The sequence below is a fragment of the Mobula birostris genome, chromosome 5 (genome assembly GCF_030028105.1).
Source record: "Mobula birostris isolate sMobBir1 chromosome 5, sMobBir1.hap1, whole genome shotgun sequence".
Classification (NCBI taxonomy): Eukaryota; Metazoa; Chordata; class Chondrichthyes; order Myliobatiformes; family Myliobatidae; genus Mobula; species Mobula birostris.
In genome coordinates, this window is record NC_092374.1 from 201,190,000 (window position 1) to 201,214,305 (window position 24,306).

Consider the following 24,306-nt stretch of genomic DNA (forward strand, 5'->3'; position numbering starts at 1 on the left):
GGGGAATGTGTCGGCGGGTGGGAGAATTCTGGGGGTGGGTTCTGTTGAGAACGTGATGGGGGATGGGGGAATGAAATGGGTTTAATGCGTATAGGATTTGTGAGAGGGCTGTGGGTGTGTTTAAGGTTTGTTGAGAGAGGAAGACCAGAGAATGGGAGGGAATACATTGGATGGGCCGAGCACCCAGTTCCACTCCTATAGGGCTTGTACTGACTTGCTGGGCTGAAGGGCCTGTTCCCATGCTGAGCACACAATCTCTTCCCTGCCGAGCTGCCTCCCTCCCCTCCCTCATCCCCCCCACAGGACCAATGACGCAAGGAGGCTTCGGGGGAAACACCGGGAAACCGCGCTCTCACACCATGAAGGCCCCGAAGAAAGTCCTCTGCTCCTGGCGCTGCACAGAGGCTGGCTGGCTGACGGTCACGAAGAGCCTGTCCGTGGGGTGGAGGTAAAAGAGGCCGCCCTGGCTGATGGTGGCGTGCCAGTCCCCGCGGCCGCCGCATGCAGACTTGGTGGCGGTGAGCAGCGCGATGGGCTCCGGGTAGGTGTCACTCCACCTGTAGATGTTGTGGACCAGCACGGTGCCTGCCCCCCGCGTACCCCACTCCTTGCACGCCAGGTAGAAGGCCACCTGCGAGTAGACATAGTAGAGCCCCTGGCGGGGGATGTGCAGCTGGCCGTCAGCGTAGACCATGTTCGTGTACGCCGTCCCCTTGCTGAAGTCCCAGCGCAGCGCCTGCAGGCCAGGAGTCGTCTCCTCGCTCTGGTTCCCTCCGCCCGAACAACCTGTAATGAGAGCCGGAGGTGAGTTCCGACTCTGCGCTCGACGGGGTGGTCATTGGGAAACCGGGAGCTGCAACGGGGGCTTGCTTTCCCGGAAGCACGGGAGGCCGAGGACCAACGACCGTGAGCCCAAGAGATGCTGGAAAATCCGGAGCAACACACACAAAATGCTGGAGGAACTCAGCAGGTCAGGGATTCTCGGCACCTCGCGCCCTCTTCTCATTGCTAACATCAGGGACAGGAGCCTGAAGACCCACACTCAACATTTCAGCAACGACTTCTTCCCCTCTGCCATCAGAGTTCTGAATGGACACAGAACCCAGGAACACGTCCTCAGTATTTCTTTCTATGTGGCTAGGGTGCCTAAAACTTTACACAGCACTGTGTTCGTCAATGTGGGCTGGAGAGCGAGTTTCTGAATCTGAAAGGATGTTGGGAATGATTCCGGCGGAGTGTCGCGGGAGGAGTGTGGGACTGGTGGCAGAGAAGGATACAGACTCACCCAGCCCTGACATACCAGGCAAGGTCACTTGATTCCAAACAATTGGCTCATTGATAATGAGAGAATGTTTCTCTGGTGCTTCCTGTTCTCTCTCATCTCTTCCTTTTCCCAACCCTCTCCCTGCCCCCTTCCCACTCTCTGTCCACAATAGAGACCCATATCAGAATCAAGTTTATCATCAGTCACATGCTGTATATATGCATATGTATATAGCACCATAGCTATATACATGTGCATAAGACTACTACACAGTACATATACACTTACAACTTACAGTTGTTATTACTATGAATTGCAGTGTACTGCTGCCACAAAAGAACAAATTTTACTGCAGATGCCAATGATATTACATCTGATTCTGATCGTGGAAGGAGGAGGGACACCATGGGGAGGTGATAGTCTGGTGATCAACTGTATCCGCCATATACATTCACATGCATTAGAAATATGCCATGGAGAGTTAGTCAGGGTGCGACATGCAACAACAAAAAAAATTATAAAGTATTATATACAGTAAAGACAAAGTTAGAAGTTAAAGAACAGATATAGAGTAAAGTGTGCACAAATACCAGCAATATAGAATGGAAACAGCTTTACAAAAAGTGATATTAAGTGCTACAGTGTGCAGTAACTGGGATAGAGTGCGCAGATAGAGGAGGTGGGTGGGGGGGGGGGTCTAACTAGAATGGTTGATCAGATTAACTGCCTGGGGGAAGAAACTTTTAAAATGGCACAGAGTCTCCTGTTTCTAAAACCCTATAGCTCTTTCGAGAATGGGGCTTTTGGAAAAAGCAGTTTGCGGGGTGGGAAGAGGGCGCGATCGTGAGAGATGCCGACTCACTGGGCAGCAAGCATCTTTCCCCGCAGGGTCGAAATGTCTAATACTGGACGTCGTGCATCTAAGGTGAGAGGGGGATGAAAAGATCAATGGGTATGTGAGGGGTAAGTTGAGTGTGTGTGTGTGTGTGTGTGTGTGTGTGTGTGTGTGTGTGTGTGTTTTTCTTACACAGAGTGGTGTGCACCTGTGATAGGCTGCAGGAGCTGGTAGCAGATCAAGGGCACATAGCCACAAAGTCTACCCAACTTTGTCCAAACTCTCCTTCGAGCACATACACTCTAATCCAGGCAGCACCCAAGTGGCCTCCTGTGCACCCTCTCTAAGGCAAGGCCTCAGCATCCTTCCTGCAATGCGCTGACCAGAACTGAATGCGATTCTCCTGATGCGGCCTAACGTAAGCCGTAACCCTCCGCCTCCAGTTAAAGGCCCCTTAAACACCACTATCGTATCTGCCTCCACCACCGCTCCACGCGCCCACCCCTCTGCGTGTACACAAGAACTTACCGCACACATCTTCTGACGACGCATTTCGCAGTATGTTTCGATGTATGTGAAATAAATCTGAAACTGAATCCTTTAAACTTTCAGCCCTCCCCACCTTAAATGCATATCTTCTGGTGTTCCACATTTCTATTCCGGGGGAGGTGACTGGAGACTTATTTTAAATTTCGCTGTCCATGGGGTTTTCTGTGACGGACGCTGCACTGGGTAGAGTTTTGTGCAGAGAAGGAGCCCAGGCCTCAGGGAGTGGTTGCATTGCAGAATGTCCATCTCCGGCCCTCACAAATGAGGACCCTGGATGACAACTGGCACTGGGAAGTCCTTCTAATTCCAGCCAACAGGGGGCAGACCGAGGCCACCCCATATTCCAGTGCCTGCCCTCTCTCATGTCTCCAGAGAGCACTCAGCACTTTTAACCTTGCCAGTCGTTAACTATCTCTGCTTCTTCTCGCACCTCTTGAGTTTTCAATCCTAAGGAAAGTTCTCCTCTCATCTTCCCTCTTTCCCTGACATAGTAGCCATTCCAGTCTTCGAACTCTCACCCTCTCCTGAGGCCCCACCCTCTTAATGGCAGACATCTACCAATCACCACTGCCCCAGGAAGGTAACACCTATCAAAGATGCCCACCATCCACGCCACGCCACCTTCTTGCAGCTACCAGATGTCTCACACCACCAGTTTCAAGAATAGCTACATCCCTTCAACTGATGAAGGATCTCAGCCCGAAATGTCGACTATTTCTTTCCCTCCATAGATTCTTTCTTGAAAACATTGTGTATAATTTCTTTTCTTTTCCCCTTGTGGATGTTGTGTCTCTAATGCTGCTACAAGGACGTTTTACATTTCATCTGTGCATCAAGGTTTTTGTTCATTTGACAATAAACCCCTTTTATGACATGACTTTAATGTCAGTAAATCACCTTTGCCCTTGTGATCAAAGTCAGTTGGAAGCAGAATCTTTGACCGTCCTTAAGACAAAGGGAGATACCCAACACCCCAGCCCATCAACCAGCACAAAACTCCTCCCACCAACCCATCTCCGTGCAGACCAGCCCATCCATTACCCAATTCCTGCACCAGGCATATCGTGGTTCAATTCTGTCAATATTAACCCTCTCTGGAAGTGGTGGATGTAGTCTAGTGTAATTTGGAGCTTAGTCCAATATATCACAGCACCTCCCTCCCCGCCATAGGTCGTATCTACAAGAGGCCTCAAGAATACAACAACCCCACCTTCCGAGCCAACCCACCTTCTCGCAATGACTAGGTTCAGGAACAGCTACAGTACTTCCCTTCATCCATTTGATTCTTGAACCAGGTGGCACAACCCCCAAATTACTATCTCAGTATAAACAACAGTAATTATCTATCTATTTCCCATCACTGCACTGTAAACACTTCAAACCACTTTTTGCAATACCGTTCAACATTGTAAATACACCCTGGTATTTATGTATATTTCACTCCATATCAGTACTTCAATCTCTATGTATATTTTTCTATACAATTCTTTATAATTGTTGAATATTGTCTTTTTTCTTGCAAGTCACACCTTGACCAACAGCAAGTTCCTCACACATGGCAAATAGAGTCAATCCTTCACCATAGAGTCATGGAAGAGTACAGCACAGAAACTGGCCCTCTGGCCCTTCAGCCCATCTAGACTGTATCAAGCCATTTAAAATTCTTAGTCCCGTTGATCTGCACCTGGACCATAGCCCTCCTTACCCCTCCCGTCTATGTACCCATCCATCTTCCCTTCAGCTTTGAAATTGATCATCTTACACTAAGGTGGTCTTTCTTTATTCTAATTGTGTTCTTTCTTGTAAAAGTTACATATAATTTTTTTTTAGTTGTTGCTTTTTCTTGTGAATATCGTGTCTCTGACTGCTGTGCCTGTGATGCTGCTGCAAGCAAGGAATTCATTGTGTGCCCATGCAGACAGATACTTGTATATATGACTTGTTCAAATGGTTCAATTTAATATCAGAGCATACAGCCTGAAATTCTTACTCTTCACAGACATCCACAGAACAAGGAACCTCAAAGAACGAATGGTGGAAATATCAGGACCCCTCCCTCTCTCTGACATCGATTTTGACCATCTTTTTCCTCCAGGCACCCCAACTTCATTTGCACTTTCAGGCACTGACTGATCTACTGAGTGTTCTCGATACCCAATCTGTGTGTGTTACTCAGGATTTCCAGCAGCTGCAGAATCTTTCGTGTCCCAATACCCCTTGCCTTTTTTTTTTAAATTTCATTACAAATTTGGTCTCCATAGTCCTGAGCAAGAGTGAGGTGGGATGGGGAGGGAACGAGACCCCTTTGGAACCCACCCCAGCAGATGGGAAACGTTCTGGTGGGCTGCAAGCAGAAGAAAGGCACAAACCTGTGAGATGAGCTGCTGGCTTTTCGATGAGATCTCCTCCTGGTGTGTCTATAATCCGGATTGGGCTTCTGGGGAACTCTGCAGGGAAAGTACAAAGTTCATTCAACGAGGGGCAAGTCGATACTGGGTACAATGAACCAGTGACCACCTCAGCCACAGGGCAGCACAGAAGCATAGTGGCAGTCACAACACCTTACAGGGACACTGATCGCCAAATGGGGTTCAAAACCTGCCATTGTCTGTAAGGAGTCTGTATGTTCTACCGTGACAACCTAGGCTTCCTCTGGGTGCTTCAGATTCCTCCCACAGTCTAAAGTTGTAGGGATCACGGTTAGTGCACTGCAGGCATACTATGTTGGCACAGGAAGTGTGGCATCACCCGTGGCTGCCCCCAGCACATCCCTGTACTGTGTTGGTTGCTGATGCAAACAACACTTACTGTATAGTTCAATCTTTACTTCCTGAGGAAGCTAAGGAAATTTGGCCTGTCCCCTAAAGCCCTCACTAATTTTTATAGATGCACCGTAGAAAGCATTCTTCTAGGGTGCATCACAACCTGGTATGGAAGTTATCCTGTCCAAGACCGAAAGAAGCTACGGAAGATTGTGAACACGGCCCAGCACAACGCACAAACCAATCTTCCGTCCTTGGACTCACTTTACACCGCACGCTGTTGGAGCAGTGCTGCCAGGATAATCAAGGACACGACCCACCGAGCCAACACACTTTTCGTCCCTCTTCCCTCCGGGAGAAGGCTCAGGAGCTTGAAGACTCGTATGGCCAGATTTGGGAACAGCTTCTTTCCAACTGTGATAAGACTGCTGAACGGATCCTGACCCGGATCTGGGCCGTACCCTCCAAATATCCGGACCTGCCCCTCGTCTTTTTTGCACTACCTTACTTTCCCTTTTCTATTTATGATTTATAATTTAAATTTTTAATATTTACTATTGATTTGTACTCTAGGGAGCACGAAGAGCAGGATCAAATATCACTGTGATGATTTACGCTCCAGTATCAATTGTTCGGTGACAATAAAGTATAAAGTAAAAGTAAGTCAAGTAAAGTTTCAATGCACATGTGACAATTAAAGCTAATCAGTCTCGAAGAATTCGAGGTGACCTTATGGAAGCAGGCAGGAACATTACTAAATGGCGTGCAGTAGAACCCAGCAGGTCAAGCAGCATCTGTGGTGTCAGAGACACAGTCAATGTTTCAGGGTGAGACCCTTCACTTGGACTAAAACGGACAGCTCAAATGAAGGGTCTCGACCAAAACACTGGCTGTCCACTTCCCTCCAGCGGTTTGCGTGTTACATCGGATTCCAGCGTCGGCAGTCTCTCGCAGCTCGAAGATTATTATTGTCACAGGAGAAAGATTTAGTCTGTGTGCGATCCAGGCAGATCGTTCCATTTGTAAGTACATCGAGGGAGCAAAGGCCAACACCAAATGCAGAATGAAGTGTCGCAGTCACGGAGAGAGTGCTGAGCAGGCAGACAACACACACACACACACACACACAGAAAATGCTGGAGCAACTCAGCAGGCCAGGGAAATAAACAGTCGACATGTCGGCCCAAAACGCTCGGGCAGGACTGGAGAAAAAAAAAGATGAGGAGCAGATTTGAAAAGTGGGGGAAGGGGAGAGAGAAGCGCAGGCTGATAGGTGAAACTTGAAGAGGGAGGGATGAAGTAAAGAGCTATGAAGTTGATTGGTGAAAGAGACAGAAGGCCACAGAAGAAAAAAAAGGGAGGAGGAAGACCAGAGGCAACTGGGGGGCAAACATATAAGGTGAGGGAGGGGAAAAGGGATGGGGAATGGTGAAGGGGGGCGTTACGGGAACTCTGAGTAATCAATGTTCATGCCATCAGGTTGGAGGTTACCCAAACAGAATATAGGGTGTTGTTCCCCCAGCCTAAGTGTGGCCTTATCCCAACAGCGGGGATGCAAGTGGAGTGAAGGGCAGAGTGAAGGCTGGTCCGCCTTTCCCCTCAGGGGAGGGGTGAGTGCTGGAGCGGACCATCTCAGAATAATGGAGGGGGGGCGGTCCACAGAGGCCTGGGGTGAAGAAAGGCTATCAAAGCCTGCAGTGTGATCTTGATCAGCAGAGTAAATGGGGTGGAAAATGGCGGCAGCAATTGAACACAGTCAAGTGCGAGGTGTCGCACTTTGGGCACACAGACCAGGCCTGGGCTCACACAGTGAACAGGAGGCACCGAAGAGCATGGGGGAGCAACCCAATCTGTGAAAGGTGAGCTACTTAAGGGGAATCTGGGGGCGAGGGGGGTTTCTTCACTCAGAGGGTAAAACGAGCACATCACACTCAACAAACTTACAGCTGACGGTAAACTGTGCGTGACTGGATCCACACCCTACACCCACTCTGACTGCCTCTCACTACTCTCGGTCACACACACACACACACACGGATATACACTCACTCACACACACCCTCACGAGCACAGACACACTGCACATGCACAGTTTCACACTACCATATGGCACACGCACACATTGCTCACACTCTCAGACATACACATGCTCTTACACCCTGACACACTTAACATTAATACTGCGATAGACAGAAGCACATTCTCTCTCCCTCTCCCCCACTATGACCACCTCTTCTTTTGCAAGCTTGTTCCATTCACCCATCACATTCCATGTGGAAAAACTCGTGCCTTGGATCCCCTTGTCATCTTCCCCACTTTAAAACCGTGCCCTCTATTTTTGGACTTCTCTACCCTGGGACAAAGACAGTTGCCATCCATTTTACCCCTGGCCCTCATCACTTTTTCGACCTCTTTAAGGTCACCCCTCAGCCTCCTTCCCTCCAGGAAAAAAAACCTATCCTATCCATTCCCTCCTTGTAATTCAGTCTCTCCATTCCCCGCAAAATTCTTGTGAATCCTTACTGCATCCTCTCTAGATTTGTGACATCACAGTAAGAAATAAATTACTGAAGCAAATGAATAAAGAAATCTTGTTGCTTAGTATTGCGTAGGACAATGGGGGAACCTTTTCCGAGAGCCAGAACGTGCATGAGGTTGGCATGCTTCATCAGTCAGGGCATTGACTACGGCAAGAACAGAAAAGCAAGCAAGTGCTGTTGAGGCTCTATAAGGCATTGGACAGACCACACCTGGAGTACTGAGAGCAGTTTTGGGCCCCTTAGCTCAGAAAAGATGTGCTGACAATGGAGAGGGTCCAGAGGAGGCACACAAGAATGATTCAAGGAATGAAAGGGTTAACGTAGGAGGAGCATTTGATGGCTGTAGGCCTGTACTCACTGGAGTTTAAGCGAATGTCAATGGATCTCAATGAAACCTATCGAATATTGAAAGGTCTAGATAGAGTGGACGTGGAGAAGACATTTCCTATCGTGGAGGAGTCTAGGATCAGAGGGTGCATCCTCAGAATAGAAGACAGATATCGATGAGGCTACCTCAGTAAATATACCCAAGACAAAGTTGGATAGATTTTTGCATAGTAGGGGAATGAAGGGTTATGGGGAAAAGGTGGAGATGAGTCCATGGCCAGACCAGCCGTGATCATATTGAATGGCGGAGGAGGCTCGACAGGCCAAATGGCCGACTCCTGACAAAGGGTCTCGGCCCGAAATGTCGACTGTACTACTTCCTATAGATGCTGCCTGGCCTCCTGCGTTCCACCAGTATTTTGTGTGCGTAGCCTACTCCTGCTCCTATTTCTTTTGTTCTTGTGTAATTTAGAACAGAGATGAGGAAAATTTTCTTTAGCCAGAGGTTGGTGAATCTGTGGAATTAATTGTTACAGATGGCTGTGCAGGCTAAATCACTGGGTATATTTAAGGCAGAGGTTGTTAGATTTCTGATTATTCATGTCAATGTCAAATTGCAGGAAAATGGAGTTGAGTGGGATAATAAATCAGCCACGATGGAATAGCAGTGCAGACTCAATGGGCCAAATAGTCCAGTTCTGCTCCCATGTCTTATAGCCTTATGAAAGTTAGGATGTTATTTTTACTTATTTGTCAGTTCTATTTAGTGATAAGGAACGGTAAGAAGACCTTCCCGCCCAACAAACACCCATGTGACCAATTCACCTACAAACGTGGAATGTGGGAGGAAACCAGAGCACGTGGAGGAAACCTCCATGGTCATGGGGAGAAGGTAGAAACTCCCTACAGACAGTGGTGTGAACTGAACCCAGGTCGCTGGCACTAGAATCGTGTTACACTACACCCTATGCAACCACGTGGTGCAGTTATACAAGGCTGTGTTTGTGGTCAGGCCTGGGAAAGATGGCATTAAGCTGCCAGGCATGCAGAGATTTACCAAGGCGTTGCCAGAGTGGAAACTGTGTTGTGGAAAGACATGGAACAGATTGGGACTTTATTCACGGGACCATAGGAAAACAAAGGGCGATCTTTTAGAAGTTTAAAAAACTTTGAGGGCTTTAGATAAGTGAATGCACAGTCTTGGGGAAAAAAAAAGAGAGCAGTACGAAAGTGCAATTACAAAGAAAGCACAACTGTACCTCTACTTGGTTAGACGTTTGCGAAGATTTGTCATAATATCTAAAACTTTGACAAACTTCAATAGACTTATGCTGCCTGGAATGGAAACCACCAATGCCCTTGAATGGAAAAGCCTACAAAAAGTAGTGGATATGGACCAGCCCAACATGGGTAAACTCCTCCCCACCACTAAGCACATCTATACCTACCATCCAGGCCAAGTTCTCTTCTCGCTGCTGCCATCGGGAAGCCTCAGGACTCATGCCACCAGGTTCAGGGGCGGTTATTAACCCACCTTGAACCGGAGGGGATAACTTCTCTCAACTCCACTCGCCCCATCACTGATCTGTTCCCACAACCTATGGACTCACTTTCAAGGTTCAAGGACTCTTCATCTCATGTTCTCAATATCTACTTCTTATTTACTTAGTATTATTATTATTCATTTTATTCTTCTTTTTGTATTTGTGCAGTTTGTTGTCTTTTGCACGTTGGTTGTTTGCCCTGTTGATTGAGGTCTTTCATCGGTTTTATAGTAAGCACAAAATAATCTGCAGATGCTGGGGTCAAAGCAACACTCACAACAGGCTGGAGGAACTCAGCAGGTCTGGCAGCGTCCGCAGAAACAATGAGTTGATGTTTCGGGCCGGAGCCCTTTGTCAGGACTGTAGGGGGAAGGGGCAGAGGTCCTATAAAGAAGGTGGAGGAGGGTGGGAAGGAGAAGGCTGGTAGGTTCCAGGTGAAAAACCAGTAAGGAGAAAGATAAAGGGGTGGGGAGGGGAAGCAGGGAGGAGATAGGCAGGAAAGGTGAAGAAAGAATAGGGGAAAACACAATGGGTAGTAGAAGGAGGCGGAACCATGAGGGAGGTGATAGGCAGCTGGGGGAGGGGGCAGAGTGAAACTGGGATAGAGGAAGGGAGGGGGAGGGAACTACTGGAAGTTGGAGAATTCAATGTTCATGCCAAGGGGCTGGAGACTAGCCAGACAGTATATGAGGTGTTGCTCCTCCAACCTGAGTTTAGCCTCATCACGGCAGTAGAGGAGGCCATGTATGGACATATCTGAATGGGAGTGGGAAGCAGAGTTGAAGTGGGTGCGCCTTCCCTCTACAATTCTGACAAAGGGTTCCGGCCTGAAACGTCGACTCATCGTTTCCACAGATGCTGCCCGACCTGCTGAGTTCCTCCAGCGTGTTTGTGAGTGTCGGTTTTATTGTGTTTCATGTATTTACCGTGAATGCCTGCAAGAAAATGAATCTCAGGGTTGTATGTGGTGCCTTACATGTACTTTGATGATAAACTTACTTTGAGCTTTGAGACAGGTTTACAGTGATGGGAGGAAAGTATAGGGAGGGCGTCAAAGGTAGTGTTTTTTTTTAAAAACACAGAGTTGTAAACTCATGGAACGCCTCGCCAGTGGGGTAGTAGAGACAGATACATTAGGGGCTTCTTAGATAGGCACGTGGATGATAGAAAATGGAGTGCTATATGGGAGAGTTAGTCCTGGCGAAGGGTCTCGACCTGAAACGTCGACTGCACCTCTTCCTAGAGATGCTGCCTGGCCTGCTGCGTTCACCAGCAACTTTGATGTGTGTTGCTTGAATTTCCAGCATCTGCAGAATTCCTGTTGTTTGCTATATGGGAGAACAGGGTTAGACTGATTTTGGATCAGTCTATCAATATTGTAGGCCAAAGAGCCTGTACTGTGCTGTAATGTTCTAAGTTCTACAGGCAAGGGGTTCAAAACACTGACAACAATGTGCTTTGTTCCACCCCAACATCTTATCAGGATGGACGGTGAGATTAACAGGGAACGTAGGCAATTCCCTTCATCACTGCCAGGGTCTGTTCTCACCACAGGAAGCCCTGTGTTATCAGCGGCGTGGGTGACAAGTGTGTTCGGCGCCACAAATCCCTGCCCTGGCTTCTGTCTGCCGTTTGTGACCTTGTGTTAACCCCGCCTGCGGCAAACATGAGCTTACCGTGACTGCAGTTTGCGGGCCTCAGTGCTGGGAAGTGGAAGCACTGTGAGAGAGGGAGAAAAACACCGGTTAAAAATCTTCATCGGCAATGAACTGAACTGCAGCCCACCACTCCGCCCGTATCCCAGCCCCGAGCAACGATGTTTCACTTTTAAACCGGCAACTTTGCAATTAATGACCCGGTAAGCGGTGTCATCTAACTCTGGAGAGGCATTGTTTTTTCTTTCACGATAAGATATAAAAAATATAGCTTTATATGTCAAATGTACTACATTGAAAAATCGAAAAAGACAGCGAAATGCGTCGTTTGCGTCAACACCCGCAAATTGAGGATGTACTGGGGGCTGCCTGCAGGTGTCACTGTGCTTCCAATAGCATTCCCACAATTTACTAACTCCAACCAAACATTGGACTATGGGAGTAAAATGAAGCATCCAGAGGAAACACATAGAATTAGGAGCAGGAGTCGGCCATCTGGCCCATTGAACCTGCTCCGCCATCAATAAGATCATGGCTGATCTGGCCATGGACTCATCTCCACCTACCTGCCTTTTCCCCCATGACCCTAATTCCCCTACTATGCAAAAATCTATCCAAACTTCTCTTAAGCATATCTACTGAGGTAGCCTCCGCTGCTTCATTGGGCAGAGAATTCCACAGATTCACCACTCTTTGGACAAAACAGTTCCCCATCTCCACCTAAATCTACTCCCCTGAATCTTGAGGCTATGTCCCCTAGTTCTAGTCTCACCTACAAGTGGAAACAACTTTCTTGCCTCTATCTTGTCCATCTGTTTCATAATTTTATATGTCTTTATAAGATCACCTCTCATTCTTCTGAATTCCAGTGAGTACAGTCCCAGGTGACTCAATCTCTCCTCAAAGTCTAACCCCCTCATCTCTGGAATCAACCTGGTGACTCCTTCGAGACAACAGCACGAACTAAGCCTTGATCCTACAGCTAGCATTGTAATGTGTTCCTATGTTACCATGCTACTGTATGTTTTAATATATTAAATGAAGGTTGATGCCAAAATGTTCCTTCTCCTTCACACTTTCTCGGTGCGTTTATGTAGCACCGAGGACATAGGGACTGATTCGAAGTGAGATAAGCTGGAGGAAGGAGGGAGAGGGGAGATCAGTGGGATGTCCATGGATGAAAATGGTCAGTTGATGTTCTGGGTCGAGACCCTCTATCAAGGGGAGATAGCCAGTATTGAAAGATGAAGGGGAAGGGATGGATCAACAGCTGGCAGGCAATGGGAGAGGACATCAGCAGATGGAGGAGGGGGAAGTAGAGGCTGGGAGGTGATAGGCTGAGGTGACAAAAGGTCGCAGATGATGGAATCTGATCTTAAAAAGTAAGACTATTTGAGGGAATAACCCTGAACTATCCAGTTTATGGAAACCTGCCCTGCCCCCTGTCATTTTCACTCTTCTTCTGATCTACCTATCTCATCCAACACCCACCAAGTACCCAGCTCTCCCCCAATCTCCCTGTTGCTTTCCCCTCCTTCACCCACTCCATCTGCCCATCACCCAATGCTTCACTTGTACATTAGGTTGGACTCTTGACTTTATCGTCAACCCCGTTATGATCTTGCACCTTAATGTTTACCAACACTGCGCTTTCTCTGTTGCTGTTACACCTTATGCTGCATTCTTATCATTTTGTTCCATTGCATTCTGTAATGAATTGATCCATTTTATTTTTATTTAGAGATACAGGCCCTTCCAGACCTACAAGCCCATACCACCCAGTTACACCTATGCCACCAATTAACCTACTAACTCTCACATCTTTGGAATGTGGGAGGAAACCAGGGCACCTGGAGGAGAACATACTAATTCCTTACAGACTGCGGCAGAATTGAATCTCGGTTGCTGGCACTCTAATCAAAACGTTCAAATTTCAAAGTAAAATTCATTATCAGAGTACGTACACGTCACCACATACAACGCTGAGAGCTTTTTTTTCCCTGCGGGCATTCTTAGCAAATCTACAGAATAGTAATTGTAAACAGAATCAATGAACAAACTGCACAAAAGCAAATATAAATAAATAACGAGCATGAAAGAACAAGATAAAGAGTCCTTAAAGTGAGACCATTGGTCACGGGATACATTAAGTGTTACATGTCGCCCAATAGTGTTTTGTATGAACAGTCTGCAAGACAAGCTTTACTCTAAATCTCAGTACCTGTGACAATAATAAACCAATTCCAATTTCAGACTCCCATTCCCCCCTCTCCCACTGTTCCCATCTGCCTTCCACACCTTCTGCATTTGACTCCACACTTCACCTTCCTCTCCTGTTGGATTCCATCTCTGCCGCCAATCGTAATACACCCTAACCTATCTGATCTCGTCTTCCAAGTCAAACCCTCGATTCCCAGCAACGTCCCTGTGCAGACAGGAGATTCTGCAGATGCTGCAAATCCAGAGTAACACATTCAAACTGCTGGAGGAACTCAGCAGGCTCAGGCAGCATCATTGGAGGGGAATAAATAGTCGACGTTCGGGGCCAAGACCCGTCATCAGGACTGAGAAGACAGAGAAAGAGGATGGGGAAGAGGGAAGGAGTACAAACAGGTAGGTGATAGGTGAGACCAGGTGTGGGCAAAGGTTGGTGCATGGGGAAGTAGGGGGTGAAGTGAGAACTGGGGAGCCTTGCTGAGTTCTGCATTTTACTTCTTTTCACTCTATAACCATATGCCTTGTATAATTGATATCCTGCCTGTTTCTGGTCCGTGCCTCAGCTGTGAGTTTTTCATTGAACCTTTACCCCACACTTGTGCACATGACAATAAATTTGACTTGAGGTATAACAGGTACATAGGACATTCAGCCCACTGTGTGGGCACAGACTCCAGTCTAACCCATTTTATTTCACACACAAGAGGTTCTGTAGATGCAAACAACACAGACAACACATGCTGAAAGAGAGGAATAAACAGTTGATAAACAGAAGAGATTCTGCAGATGCTGGAAATTCAGAGCAACGGATACAAAATGCTGGAGGATCTCAGCAGGACAGGAAACACCAATGGAGGGAAATAAACAGTCCACGTCTGGGGCTGAGACCTTTCTTCAGGACTGGAAAGGAAGGGGGAAGACCCCAGAAGAAAAAGGTGGGGAGAGGGGAAGGAGTCCAGCTGGAAGCTGATGGGTGAAGCCAGGTGGGTGGGACAGGTAAAGGGCTGATCGGAGAGGGGAGTGGACCGTGGGAGAAAGGGAAGGGGGAAGGCACCAGAGGGAGGTGCTCGCCAGGTGAGTAGAATAGGTAAAAGGTCAAGAACTAGTAAAGGAGTGAAGGGGGAGGAAGGAGGGGTTGGCAACAACACAGATCAGACAGCATCTATGAAGGGGAACATAGAGTGGATGATTCGTGACATGACCCTTGATCAGGAGTCCTCAGGCCCTTCCTGCCCTGCAAGATTATCCCACTCATCTACTCCCCTGCACAGTAGGTGCTACTTGGTGGCACTGGTGCATGTTGGGTAGTGCGTCGCTTTACAGCAAAAAAACCGCGATGACCGACTGCCGCTGATGTCTTTAAGGAGTTTTTACTCTCTTCCTGTGATTGCAGGGGTTTCCTCCAGATGCTCTGGTTTCCTCCAGCACCCCAAGGACAAATGGGTTAGTGAGTTGTGGGGTTTGATTTGAAGCAAACAAAGCATTTCATTTCATTTTACACATGATATATAAATGTATGCTTCAGTGTACGTGTGACAATTAAAACTAATCCTTAATTTATCGAGCAACCTGCAGATTTTTGGGGCAGAGGGGAAAATCAAGGAGAGCGTGCAGACTCCATACCGACAGCAGTGGGGATCAGGATGGAAGCTGTGTCCTTGGGCCAGGCAGCAAGTCTATCCACTACACCATTTTGGCACGCTGTCCAAGAGAGCCCTACAAAAAGGCAGTAATTCTCACCTTCCACATCTGCTCTATTCTTGCTGAACATCTCTGAGGACATTTCTACTCAGCGCAATTCAAACAGTATTCCCTACAGTTTGGTTAAAATCCGGGCCAGAGAAACCACACTTTCTCTGAGCAGTGGAGTGGAACCGCTGGCTTCAGTTAATGAAACAGAACCTAGGTTCCCTGACCAGTTCAGATCTGATGTCAGAGGGGTCTGGAGCTGTGCAGGGAGATCTCTGATTTTACAGAAGGCCATGGGTCCCAGCAATGCACTGCTTTTCATTGAACATAGAACATAGAAGAGTACTGCGCAGGAATAGGCCATTTTGGCCCACAATGCTGTGCCAAAACAGCTAAAAACAAAACAAAAACACCCAACACTAATCCCTCCTACCTGCTCCATGTCCTTATCCTTCCATTTTCCTTACCTAGCCAAACATCTCCTAAAAACCTCCAATACACTTGCCTCTACCACCACACCAGGCAGCGAATTCCAGGCATTGATAACCTCTCTCTCACATCCCCTTTGAACCTGTCCCCTCTCACCTTTAACTCCTGCCCTTTGTTATTAGAGAGTTCAATCCTGGGAAACAGACACTCTCTATCCACTCTATCTATGCCTCTCATAATCTTGTAAACCTCTATCAGACCTCCCCTCAGCCTGAAGCACTCTGGAGGAAACGACACAAGTTTATCCAACCACTCATGATCAAACCATTATGGGAATTATATATAGGCCTCCAAATAGTTATCAAGATGTGGGACTGAGATTGCAAAGGGAGCTGGAAAAGGCATGTAATAAAGCCAGACACAATTATAATGGGGACTTCAATATGCAAGGGGATTGGGAAAATCAGGTTGGTGTCGGATCGCAAGAGAGGAAATTTGTTGAATGCCTACGAGATGGCTTTTTAGAGCAGCTTGTGCTTGAGCCTATAAGGGGAATGGCCATCTTAGATTGGGTGTTGTGTAATAACCCAGATCTTGTTAAGGAGCTTATAAAGTTGCTACATAACACTTGACTTTTGAACTCAATGCCCCAACTAATAAAAACAAGCATTTCATAAGCCTTCTTAACCACCCTGTCGACCTGTGTAGCCACTTTCAAGAAGCTATGAACTTGGATCCAAAGATCTCCCTGTTAACATTACATTGTTAAGGATCTCTGCTGTTAACAGGGTAATGTCTCCTTGCATTTGCCCTACCAAGGTGCTACACCTCACTTTTACCTGGGTTACCCCATCTGCCATTTCTCAGCCCATATCGCACTGTATAGTTTGCCATTCTTCTACACGATCCACAACTCCACCAGTTTTGGCATCATCTGCAAATCTACTAACCCACTCATCTACATTTTCATTCAGGTCATTTAGACACATCGCAAACAGATGTCCCAGCGCAGATCCCTGCAGAACACCATTAATTACAGACCTGCAGCTCAAATAAGACCCTTCGACCAATACCCGCTGTCTTTGGTGCACAAGCCATATGTGAAACCAAGCAGCCAATTCACCATGGATACCATGCACCTTAATCTTCTGGATTAGCCTCCCTAAATCCATCAAATGCCTTACTAAAATCCATGTAGACAACATACACTGCCCTACCCTCATCAATCTCTCTCATCACATTGTCAAAAAAACTCAATCAAGTTGGTGAGGCACGACCCGCCACGCACAAAGCCATGCGGGCTCTCCCTAATTCGGCCATGGATTCCCAAATGCACATATATCCTATCCTTAAGAATTTTCTCCAGCAATTTCCCTACAACTGATGGGAGATTCACTGCTCAATAACTCCCAGGGTTTTCCCTTGCTCCCTTCTTAAATAGAGGTACAACATCAGTCACTTGCTACTCCTCTGGGACCTCGCCTCCGGCCAGAGAGGACACAAAGATACTACTCAAGGTCTCAGGACATAGGAGCTGATTGTGGACTACAGGAGGAATGGAGACAGGCTAACCCCTAATGACATCAATAGATCTGCGGTTGAGAGGGTGAACAGCTTTAAGTTCCTCGGCATAAACATCACTGAGGATCTCACATGGTTTGTACATACTGGGTGTGTGGTGAAAATGATACATCAATGCCTCTTTCACCTCAGACCATTGAAGTAGTTTGGTATGGGCCCCCAAATCCCAACAACTTTCTACAGGGGCACAATTGAGAGCATCCTGACTGGCTGCATCTCTGCCTGGTATGGGAACTGCACTTCCCTCAATAGCAGGACTCTGCAGAGAGTGGTGTGGACAACCCAGCGCATCTGTAGATGTGAACTTCCCACTATTCAGGACAATTACCAAGGTAGGTGTGTGAAAAGGGCCTGAAGGATAATTGGGGACGTGGGTTAGCCCAACCACAAACTGTTCCAGCTGCTACCATCTGGGAAACAGTACCGCAGCATAAAAGCCAGGACCAACAGGCTCTGGGACAGATGCGAGAGAGTACCCCTGTGGTTGCCCCCCCTTAACAATAAGTACTCCTGTTTGAGTACTGTTGGGGGGAGACTGCCGATCTGGGGAAGCAACAGTGGCTGTGCCTCTGGCACAGAGTCTGGCCCTGTGGCTCAGAAGGGTAGGGGAAGGAAGAGGATGTCAGCAGTGATAGGGGACTCTATGGTTAGGGGGTCAGACAGGCGATTCTGTGGACGCAGGAAAGAAACATGGATGGTAGTTTGCCTCCCAGGTGCCAGGGTCTGGGATGTTTCTGATCGCGTCTATGATATCTTGAAGTGGGAAAGTGAGCAACCAGAGGTCATGGTACATGTTGGTACCAATGACATAGGTAGGAAAAGGGAGGAGGTCCTGAAAACGGACTACAGGGAGTTAGGAAAGAAGCCGAGAAGCAGGACCACAAGAGTAGTAATCTCGGGATTACTGCCTGTGTCAAGTGACAGTGAGTATAGGAATAGAGTGAGGTGGAGGATAAATGCGTGGCTGAGGGATTGGAGCAGGGGAGCAGGCATTCAGATTTCTGGATCATTGGGGCCTCTTTTGGGGCAGGCGTGACCTGTACAATAAGGATGGGTTGCACTTGAATCCGAGGGGGACCAATATCCTGGTGGGGAGGTTTGCAAAAGCTATTGGGGAGAGTTTAAACTAGGATTACTGGGGAGTGGGAACCAAACTGATGAGACGGAGGAAGAGGTGGTTGGCTCACAAATAGAGAAAGCTTAGAGACAGTGCGAGAGGGAGGAAAGGCAGGTGATAGATAAGGGATGCGCTCAGACTGATGGTTTGAGATGTGTCTATTTTACTACCCAATAGTAACAGGGACATCGAGGAGCAGATAGGGAGACTGATTCGGCAACAGTGCAATAATAGCAGGGTGTCGTAATTAGGGATTGCAATTTCCCCAATATTGATAGGCATCTCCTTAGAGCAAGGGGTTTAGATGGGATGGAGTTTGCTAGGTGTATTCAGGAAGGTTTTCTGACAATATGTAGACAATCCTACAAGAGGAGAGGCTGTACTTCATCTGCTATTGGGAAATGAACCTGGTCAGGTATCAGGTCTCTCAGTGGGAGATTCTATCTCCTTTACCATAGCATTGGAGAGGGATAGGAGCAGACAAGTCAGGAAAACATTTAATTGGAGTAAGGGGAAATATGAAGCCATCAGGCCAGATCTTGGAAGCATAAATTGGGAGATGTTCTCAGGGAAATGTATGGCAGAAATGTGGCAAACGTTCAGGGGATATTTGCGGGGTGTTCTACATAGGTATGTTCCAATGAGACAGGGAAAGGATGGTAGGACAGGAACCATGATGTACAAAGGCTGTAGAAAATCTATCAAGAAGAAAAGCTTACAAAAAGGTTCAAAACACTCCGTAATGATACAGATCTAGAAAATAATAAGGCTAGCAGGAAGGAGCTTAAGAATAAAATCAGGAGAGCCAGAAGGGGCCATGAGAAGGCCGTGGTGACCAGGATTAAGGAAAAACCCAAGGCGTTCTACAAGTATGTGAAGAGCAAGAGGATAAGTTGTGAGAGAATAGGACCAATCAAGTGTGACAGTGGAAAAGTGTGTATGGAACCGAAGGAGATAGCGGAGGTACTTAATGAATACTTTGCTTCAGTATTCACTACGGAAAAGGACCTTGGCATTGGTAAGGATGACTTACAGCAGACTGAAATGCTTGAGCATACAGACATTAAGAAAGAGGATGTGCTGAAGATTTTGGAAAGCAACAAGTTGGATAAGTATCTGGGACCAGACGAGATATACCCAAGGCTACTGTGAGAGGCGAGGGGGGAGATTGCTGAGCTTCTGGCAATGATCTTTGCATCATCAATGGGGACGGGAGAAGTTCTGGAGGATTAGAGGGTTGCAGATGTTGTTTCCTTATTCAAGAAATGGAGTAGAGATAGCCCAGGAAATTATAGACCAGCGAGTCTTACCTCAGTGGTTGGTATGTTGATGGAGAAGATCCTCAGAGGGAGGATTTATGAACATTTGGAGAGGCATAATATGATTAGGAATAGTCAGCATGGTTTTGTGAAAGGCAGGTCCTGCCTTACGAACCTGATTGAATTTTTTTGAGGATGTGACTGAACACATTGATGAAGGTAGAGCAGTAGATGAAGTGTATATGGATTTCAGCAAGGCATTTGATAAGGTTCCCCATGCCAGCCATTCAAACAATAAGGAGGCATGGGATCTAAGGGGACCTTGCTTTGTGGATCCAGAACTGACTTGCCCACAGAAGGCAAAGAACGGGTCATATTCTGCATGGAGGTTAGTGACCAGTGGATCAGTTCTGGGACACCTTCTTTTCATGATTTTTAAAAAATAAACTGGGTGAGGAATGGAGGGATGGGTTAGTAAATTTGCTGATGACACAAAGGTTGGGGATGTTGTGGATAGTGTGGAGGGCTGTCAAAGTTTACATATTCTGTTGTACATGCTATTTATTACAAATTACTATAAATTGCACATTGCACATTTAGACGGAAATGAAACGTAAAGATTTTCATTCCATATATATATATCAATATCCTGGGGTAAATCTCATCAACCCATGGATTTATCCACCTTAATACTCATTAGGTGGCCCAACACTTCCTTCACCTTGACTGATAAACTCCCCAATATATTTCTACACTCAGTACTGATCTCCTGGTCCTCCATATCTTTTTCCTTGGCAAATACTGAAACCAAATACACATTAAGTACCTCACTCACATTCTCTGCATCCAAGCAAATGCTCCCACTTCATTCATGAGTAGTTTCACCCTCTCCCTAGTTATCCTCTTACTCTTGATGTAGATATGGAACGCCCTGGGATTCCCCTTAATCCTACCTGCCAAGGACTTTTTATGGCCCCTGTTGCCTTTCCTGATTCTCTTCCTTAGACTTGGCTTCCTTATAAGACTATAAGGCATAGGAGCAGAATTCGGTCATCTGGCCCATCAAGTCTGCTCTGTCATTCAATCATGGCTGATCCATTTTTATCTCCTCAACCCCATTTCCCCAGCCTTTTCCCTGTAACCTTTGATGCCATGTCCAAACAGGAACCTATCAATCTCTGCCTTAAATACACCCAACGACCTGCCCTCCACAGCTGCATGTGGCAACAAATTCCACAAATTCACCTCCCTCTGGCGAAAGAAATTTCTCCGCATCTCTGTTTTGAAAGGCGCCCCTCTATCCTGAGGCTGTGCCCTCTTGTCCTAGACTCTCCCACCATGGGAAACATCCTTTCCATATCTACTCTGTCTAGGCCTTTCAACATTCGAAAGGTTTCAATCAGGTCCCCCCTCATCCTTCTGAATTCCAGCGAGTACAGACACAGAGCTATCAAACGTTCCTTGTATGATAACCCTTTCATTCCTGGAATCATCCTTGTGAACCTCCTCTGGACCGTCTCCAATACTAACACATCTCTTCTAAGATGAGGGGCCCAAAACTGTACACAATACTCAAGGTGAGGCTTCACCAGTGCCTTATAAAGCCTCAGCATTACTTCTCTTCTCTTGTACTCTAGACCTCGTAAAATGAATGCTAAAAACTGCATTTGCATTTTCACCACCAACTCAACCTGCAAATTAACCTTTAGGGTTCTGCACAAGGACTCCCAAGTCCCTTGGCACCTTAGGTTTTTGGAATTTCTCTCTGTTTAGAAAATAGTCTGCACATTTATTTGCATGACCATGCATTTTCCAACACTGTATTGCATTTGCCACTCTCTTGCCCGTTCTCCTAATCTGTCTAAGTCCTTCTGCATCCCACCTGTTTCCTCAACACTACCTGCCCGTCTACCAGTCTTATAATCTGCAAACTTGGCAACAAAGCCATCTATTTCATCATCTAAATCATTTATATGCAGCATAAAGAGAAGTGGTCCCAACACCCACCCCTGCGCAACTCCACTAGTCACTGGCAGACAGCCAGACAAGGATCTTTTTATTCCCACCCGCTGCCTTGCAATCAGCCAATGCTCTAACCATTTTAGTAACTGATACTCCTGATGGGCTTCTTTTGATCGTTGCATACTTTTCCTTTTTCTCCTTGACTAAATTTATCACCTCTCTGGACATCCAAGGTTCTCTTTTCCCTGTCCTTCCCTCTAACAGGAACATACCTTTCCTGGAGTCTGTTCAATTGATCTTTAAATACCCTGCACGTATCTGATCTAAGGAACTGGTGGTAGACCTGAGGAGAGCTAAGGTACCGGTGACCCCTGTTTCCATCCAGGGTGTCAGTGTGGACATGGTGGAGGATTACAAATACCTGGGGATACGAATTGACAATAAACTGGACTGGTCAAAGAACACTGAGGCTATCTACAAGAAGGGTCAGAGCTGTCTCTATTTCCTGAGGAGACTGAGGTCCTTTAACATCTGCCGGACGATGCTGAGGATGTTCTACAAGTCTGTGGTGGCCAGCGCTATCATGTTTGCTGTTGTGTGCTGGGGCAGCAGGCTGAGGGTGGCAGACACCAACAGAATCAACAGACTCATTCGTAAGGCCAGTGATGTTGTGGGGATGGAACTGGACTCTCTCACGGTGGTGTCTGAAAAGAGGATGCTGTCTAAGTTGCATGCCATCTTAGTCAATGTCTCCCATCCACTACATAATGTACTGGGTGGGCACAGGGGTACATTCAGCCAGAGACTCATTCCTCCGAGATGCAGCACAGAGTGTCATAGGAAGTCATTCCTGCCTGTGGCCATCAAACTTTACAACTTTTCCCTTGGAGGGTCATACACCCTGAGCCGATAGGCTGGTCCTGGATTTATTTCATAATTTACTGGCATAATTTATATATTACTATTTAACTATTTATGGTTCTATTACTATTTATTATTTATGGTGCAGCTGTAACAAAAAACAATTTCCCCCGGGATCAATAAAGTATGACTATGACTATGACAATGTGGACTTGCACACTTAACTCTTCTTAGTTCCTGCCATGTAATTTGCCCTTATCTGATTCCAAACTCTCCCACAAGGACCATACCTACCCTAATGTCTTGAACCTTAAGGAGTTGTGATCACATTTCCCTAATCTGATTACATGTCCGTTCCTCGATGTCCCATTGGCTATTAGGGGGTCCGCAGTTCAATCTCATCAGTGTGATTACACTCAGTCCTGAGTTGTACCCAAATATACTCAGTGTCTGACCCCCCCATTGTCTCCCCTGAGTACAGCTGTGATATTGTCCCAGATTAGCAATGCAACTCACCCCCCTCTTCTACCTCCTCCTCCAGTTTTTCCAAAACTTCAGAAACCTGCTACATTCCTGCCCCTCTTTCAACCAAGTTTCAGTAATGGCTACAACATCGTAGTTCCCTGTACTGATCCATGCTCCAAGTACATCGCCCTCACCCATAATACTCCTGGCATTAAAATATGCACACTTCAAACTATCCGACCCGTCATACCTGTTGTTCCGATTTTGCCTTTCAGCACCTTCCCCGATATTTACCTTCTGGTCCGATCCTTTCCTTACTGACCTGGGGCTCCGGTTTCCCAGCCCCCTGCAAAACTAGATTAAACACTCCCGAGTAAACTCCTGATTGATAGCTCAAACTTCAGCAAACTTCGCGGCCGCGTGGTGTGGAGGGGTGTAATAAGAGTGTTTTAGGAACAGGAACGTACAGATAATGGGGGGAGAGAGATAGAATTGGAGCCTGTACAGCGGGAGGGATTCGCTTAATTAGGCGTTTAATTAGTTCGACAGGCATGTGCGACAGAATATCTTGCATGACAGAGGGAGCCGGGGGCCGGAGGGACTGCCTATGCAGGAATGCTCCACAGCTCAGTTCAGTCTCGGCGTCGTACCACTCGCCCCAGGCGACAGCGCCGCGCCCTTACCTGAAGTCCGAGCCTGCGGAAGTACAAGCCCAGCGCTAGGTTGGAACAGACCAGCAGGACGGTGAGCAGCGCCGAGTACCACAGGAGGCTTCGATCTACGGTCCGTGTTCCGGCCATCAGCTCTGTGGCGTTCTCCTCCACCAGCGCCTGCCCGCGCAATTATACCTCCCCATGCGCTCGGTGCTTTCCCCGAGAAATTTTATTGTTTTAAAACGTGTTTTTTTTAAGAAGGAAATAAAGCAGGCGCAGCTGCAAATATCGAAGAGTCCTCTGGGAAACTGGGAATGTGGATTGGGGACGAGAGGGGAAATTTGAGCGGCTTTTAACTGTAAACAGTGTAGTTTTCCCCCACATCCCGACTTCTGCTGTGACAGGGCGAGTCTCGGGGGGTCTCATGGTTTCTTTCATAAGAACAAGTTTATTAGAAGTACTGCAGCCTATGACAAATATTGAAAGGCTTAAATTGAATGATGTGTAGAGGACGTTTCCCATAGTGGGGGAGCCCAGAACTGAGAGGCACAGTCTCAGGAAAAAGCGGATGAGAAGGAATTTCTTTAGCCAGAGGGT

At 47.0% G+C, this 24,306-nt stretch overlaps 1 protein-coding gene across 1 annotated transcript; it reads right to left on the reverse strand.

Annotated features, from left to right (window-relative positions):
- Positions 1-339: 339 nt before the first annotated feature.
- On the reverse strand, positions 340-23,905 carry LOC140198272 (tumor necrosis factor ligand superfamily member 15-like). Its single transcript, XM_072259331.1, has 4 exons — positions 23,740-23,905; positions 11,498-11,540; positions 5,018-5,095; positions 340-786 (listed from the first exon to the last, which is right to left on the reverse strand). Exons 1-4 carry the CDS (start codon positions 23,854-23,856, stop codon positions 353-355), a joined length of 672 nt encoding a protein of 223 aa, XP_072115432.1. The 5' UTR covers positions 23,857-23,905; the 3' UTR covers positions 340-352.
- Between the last annotated feature and the right edge of the window lie 401 nt (positions 23,906-24,306).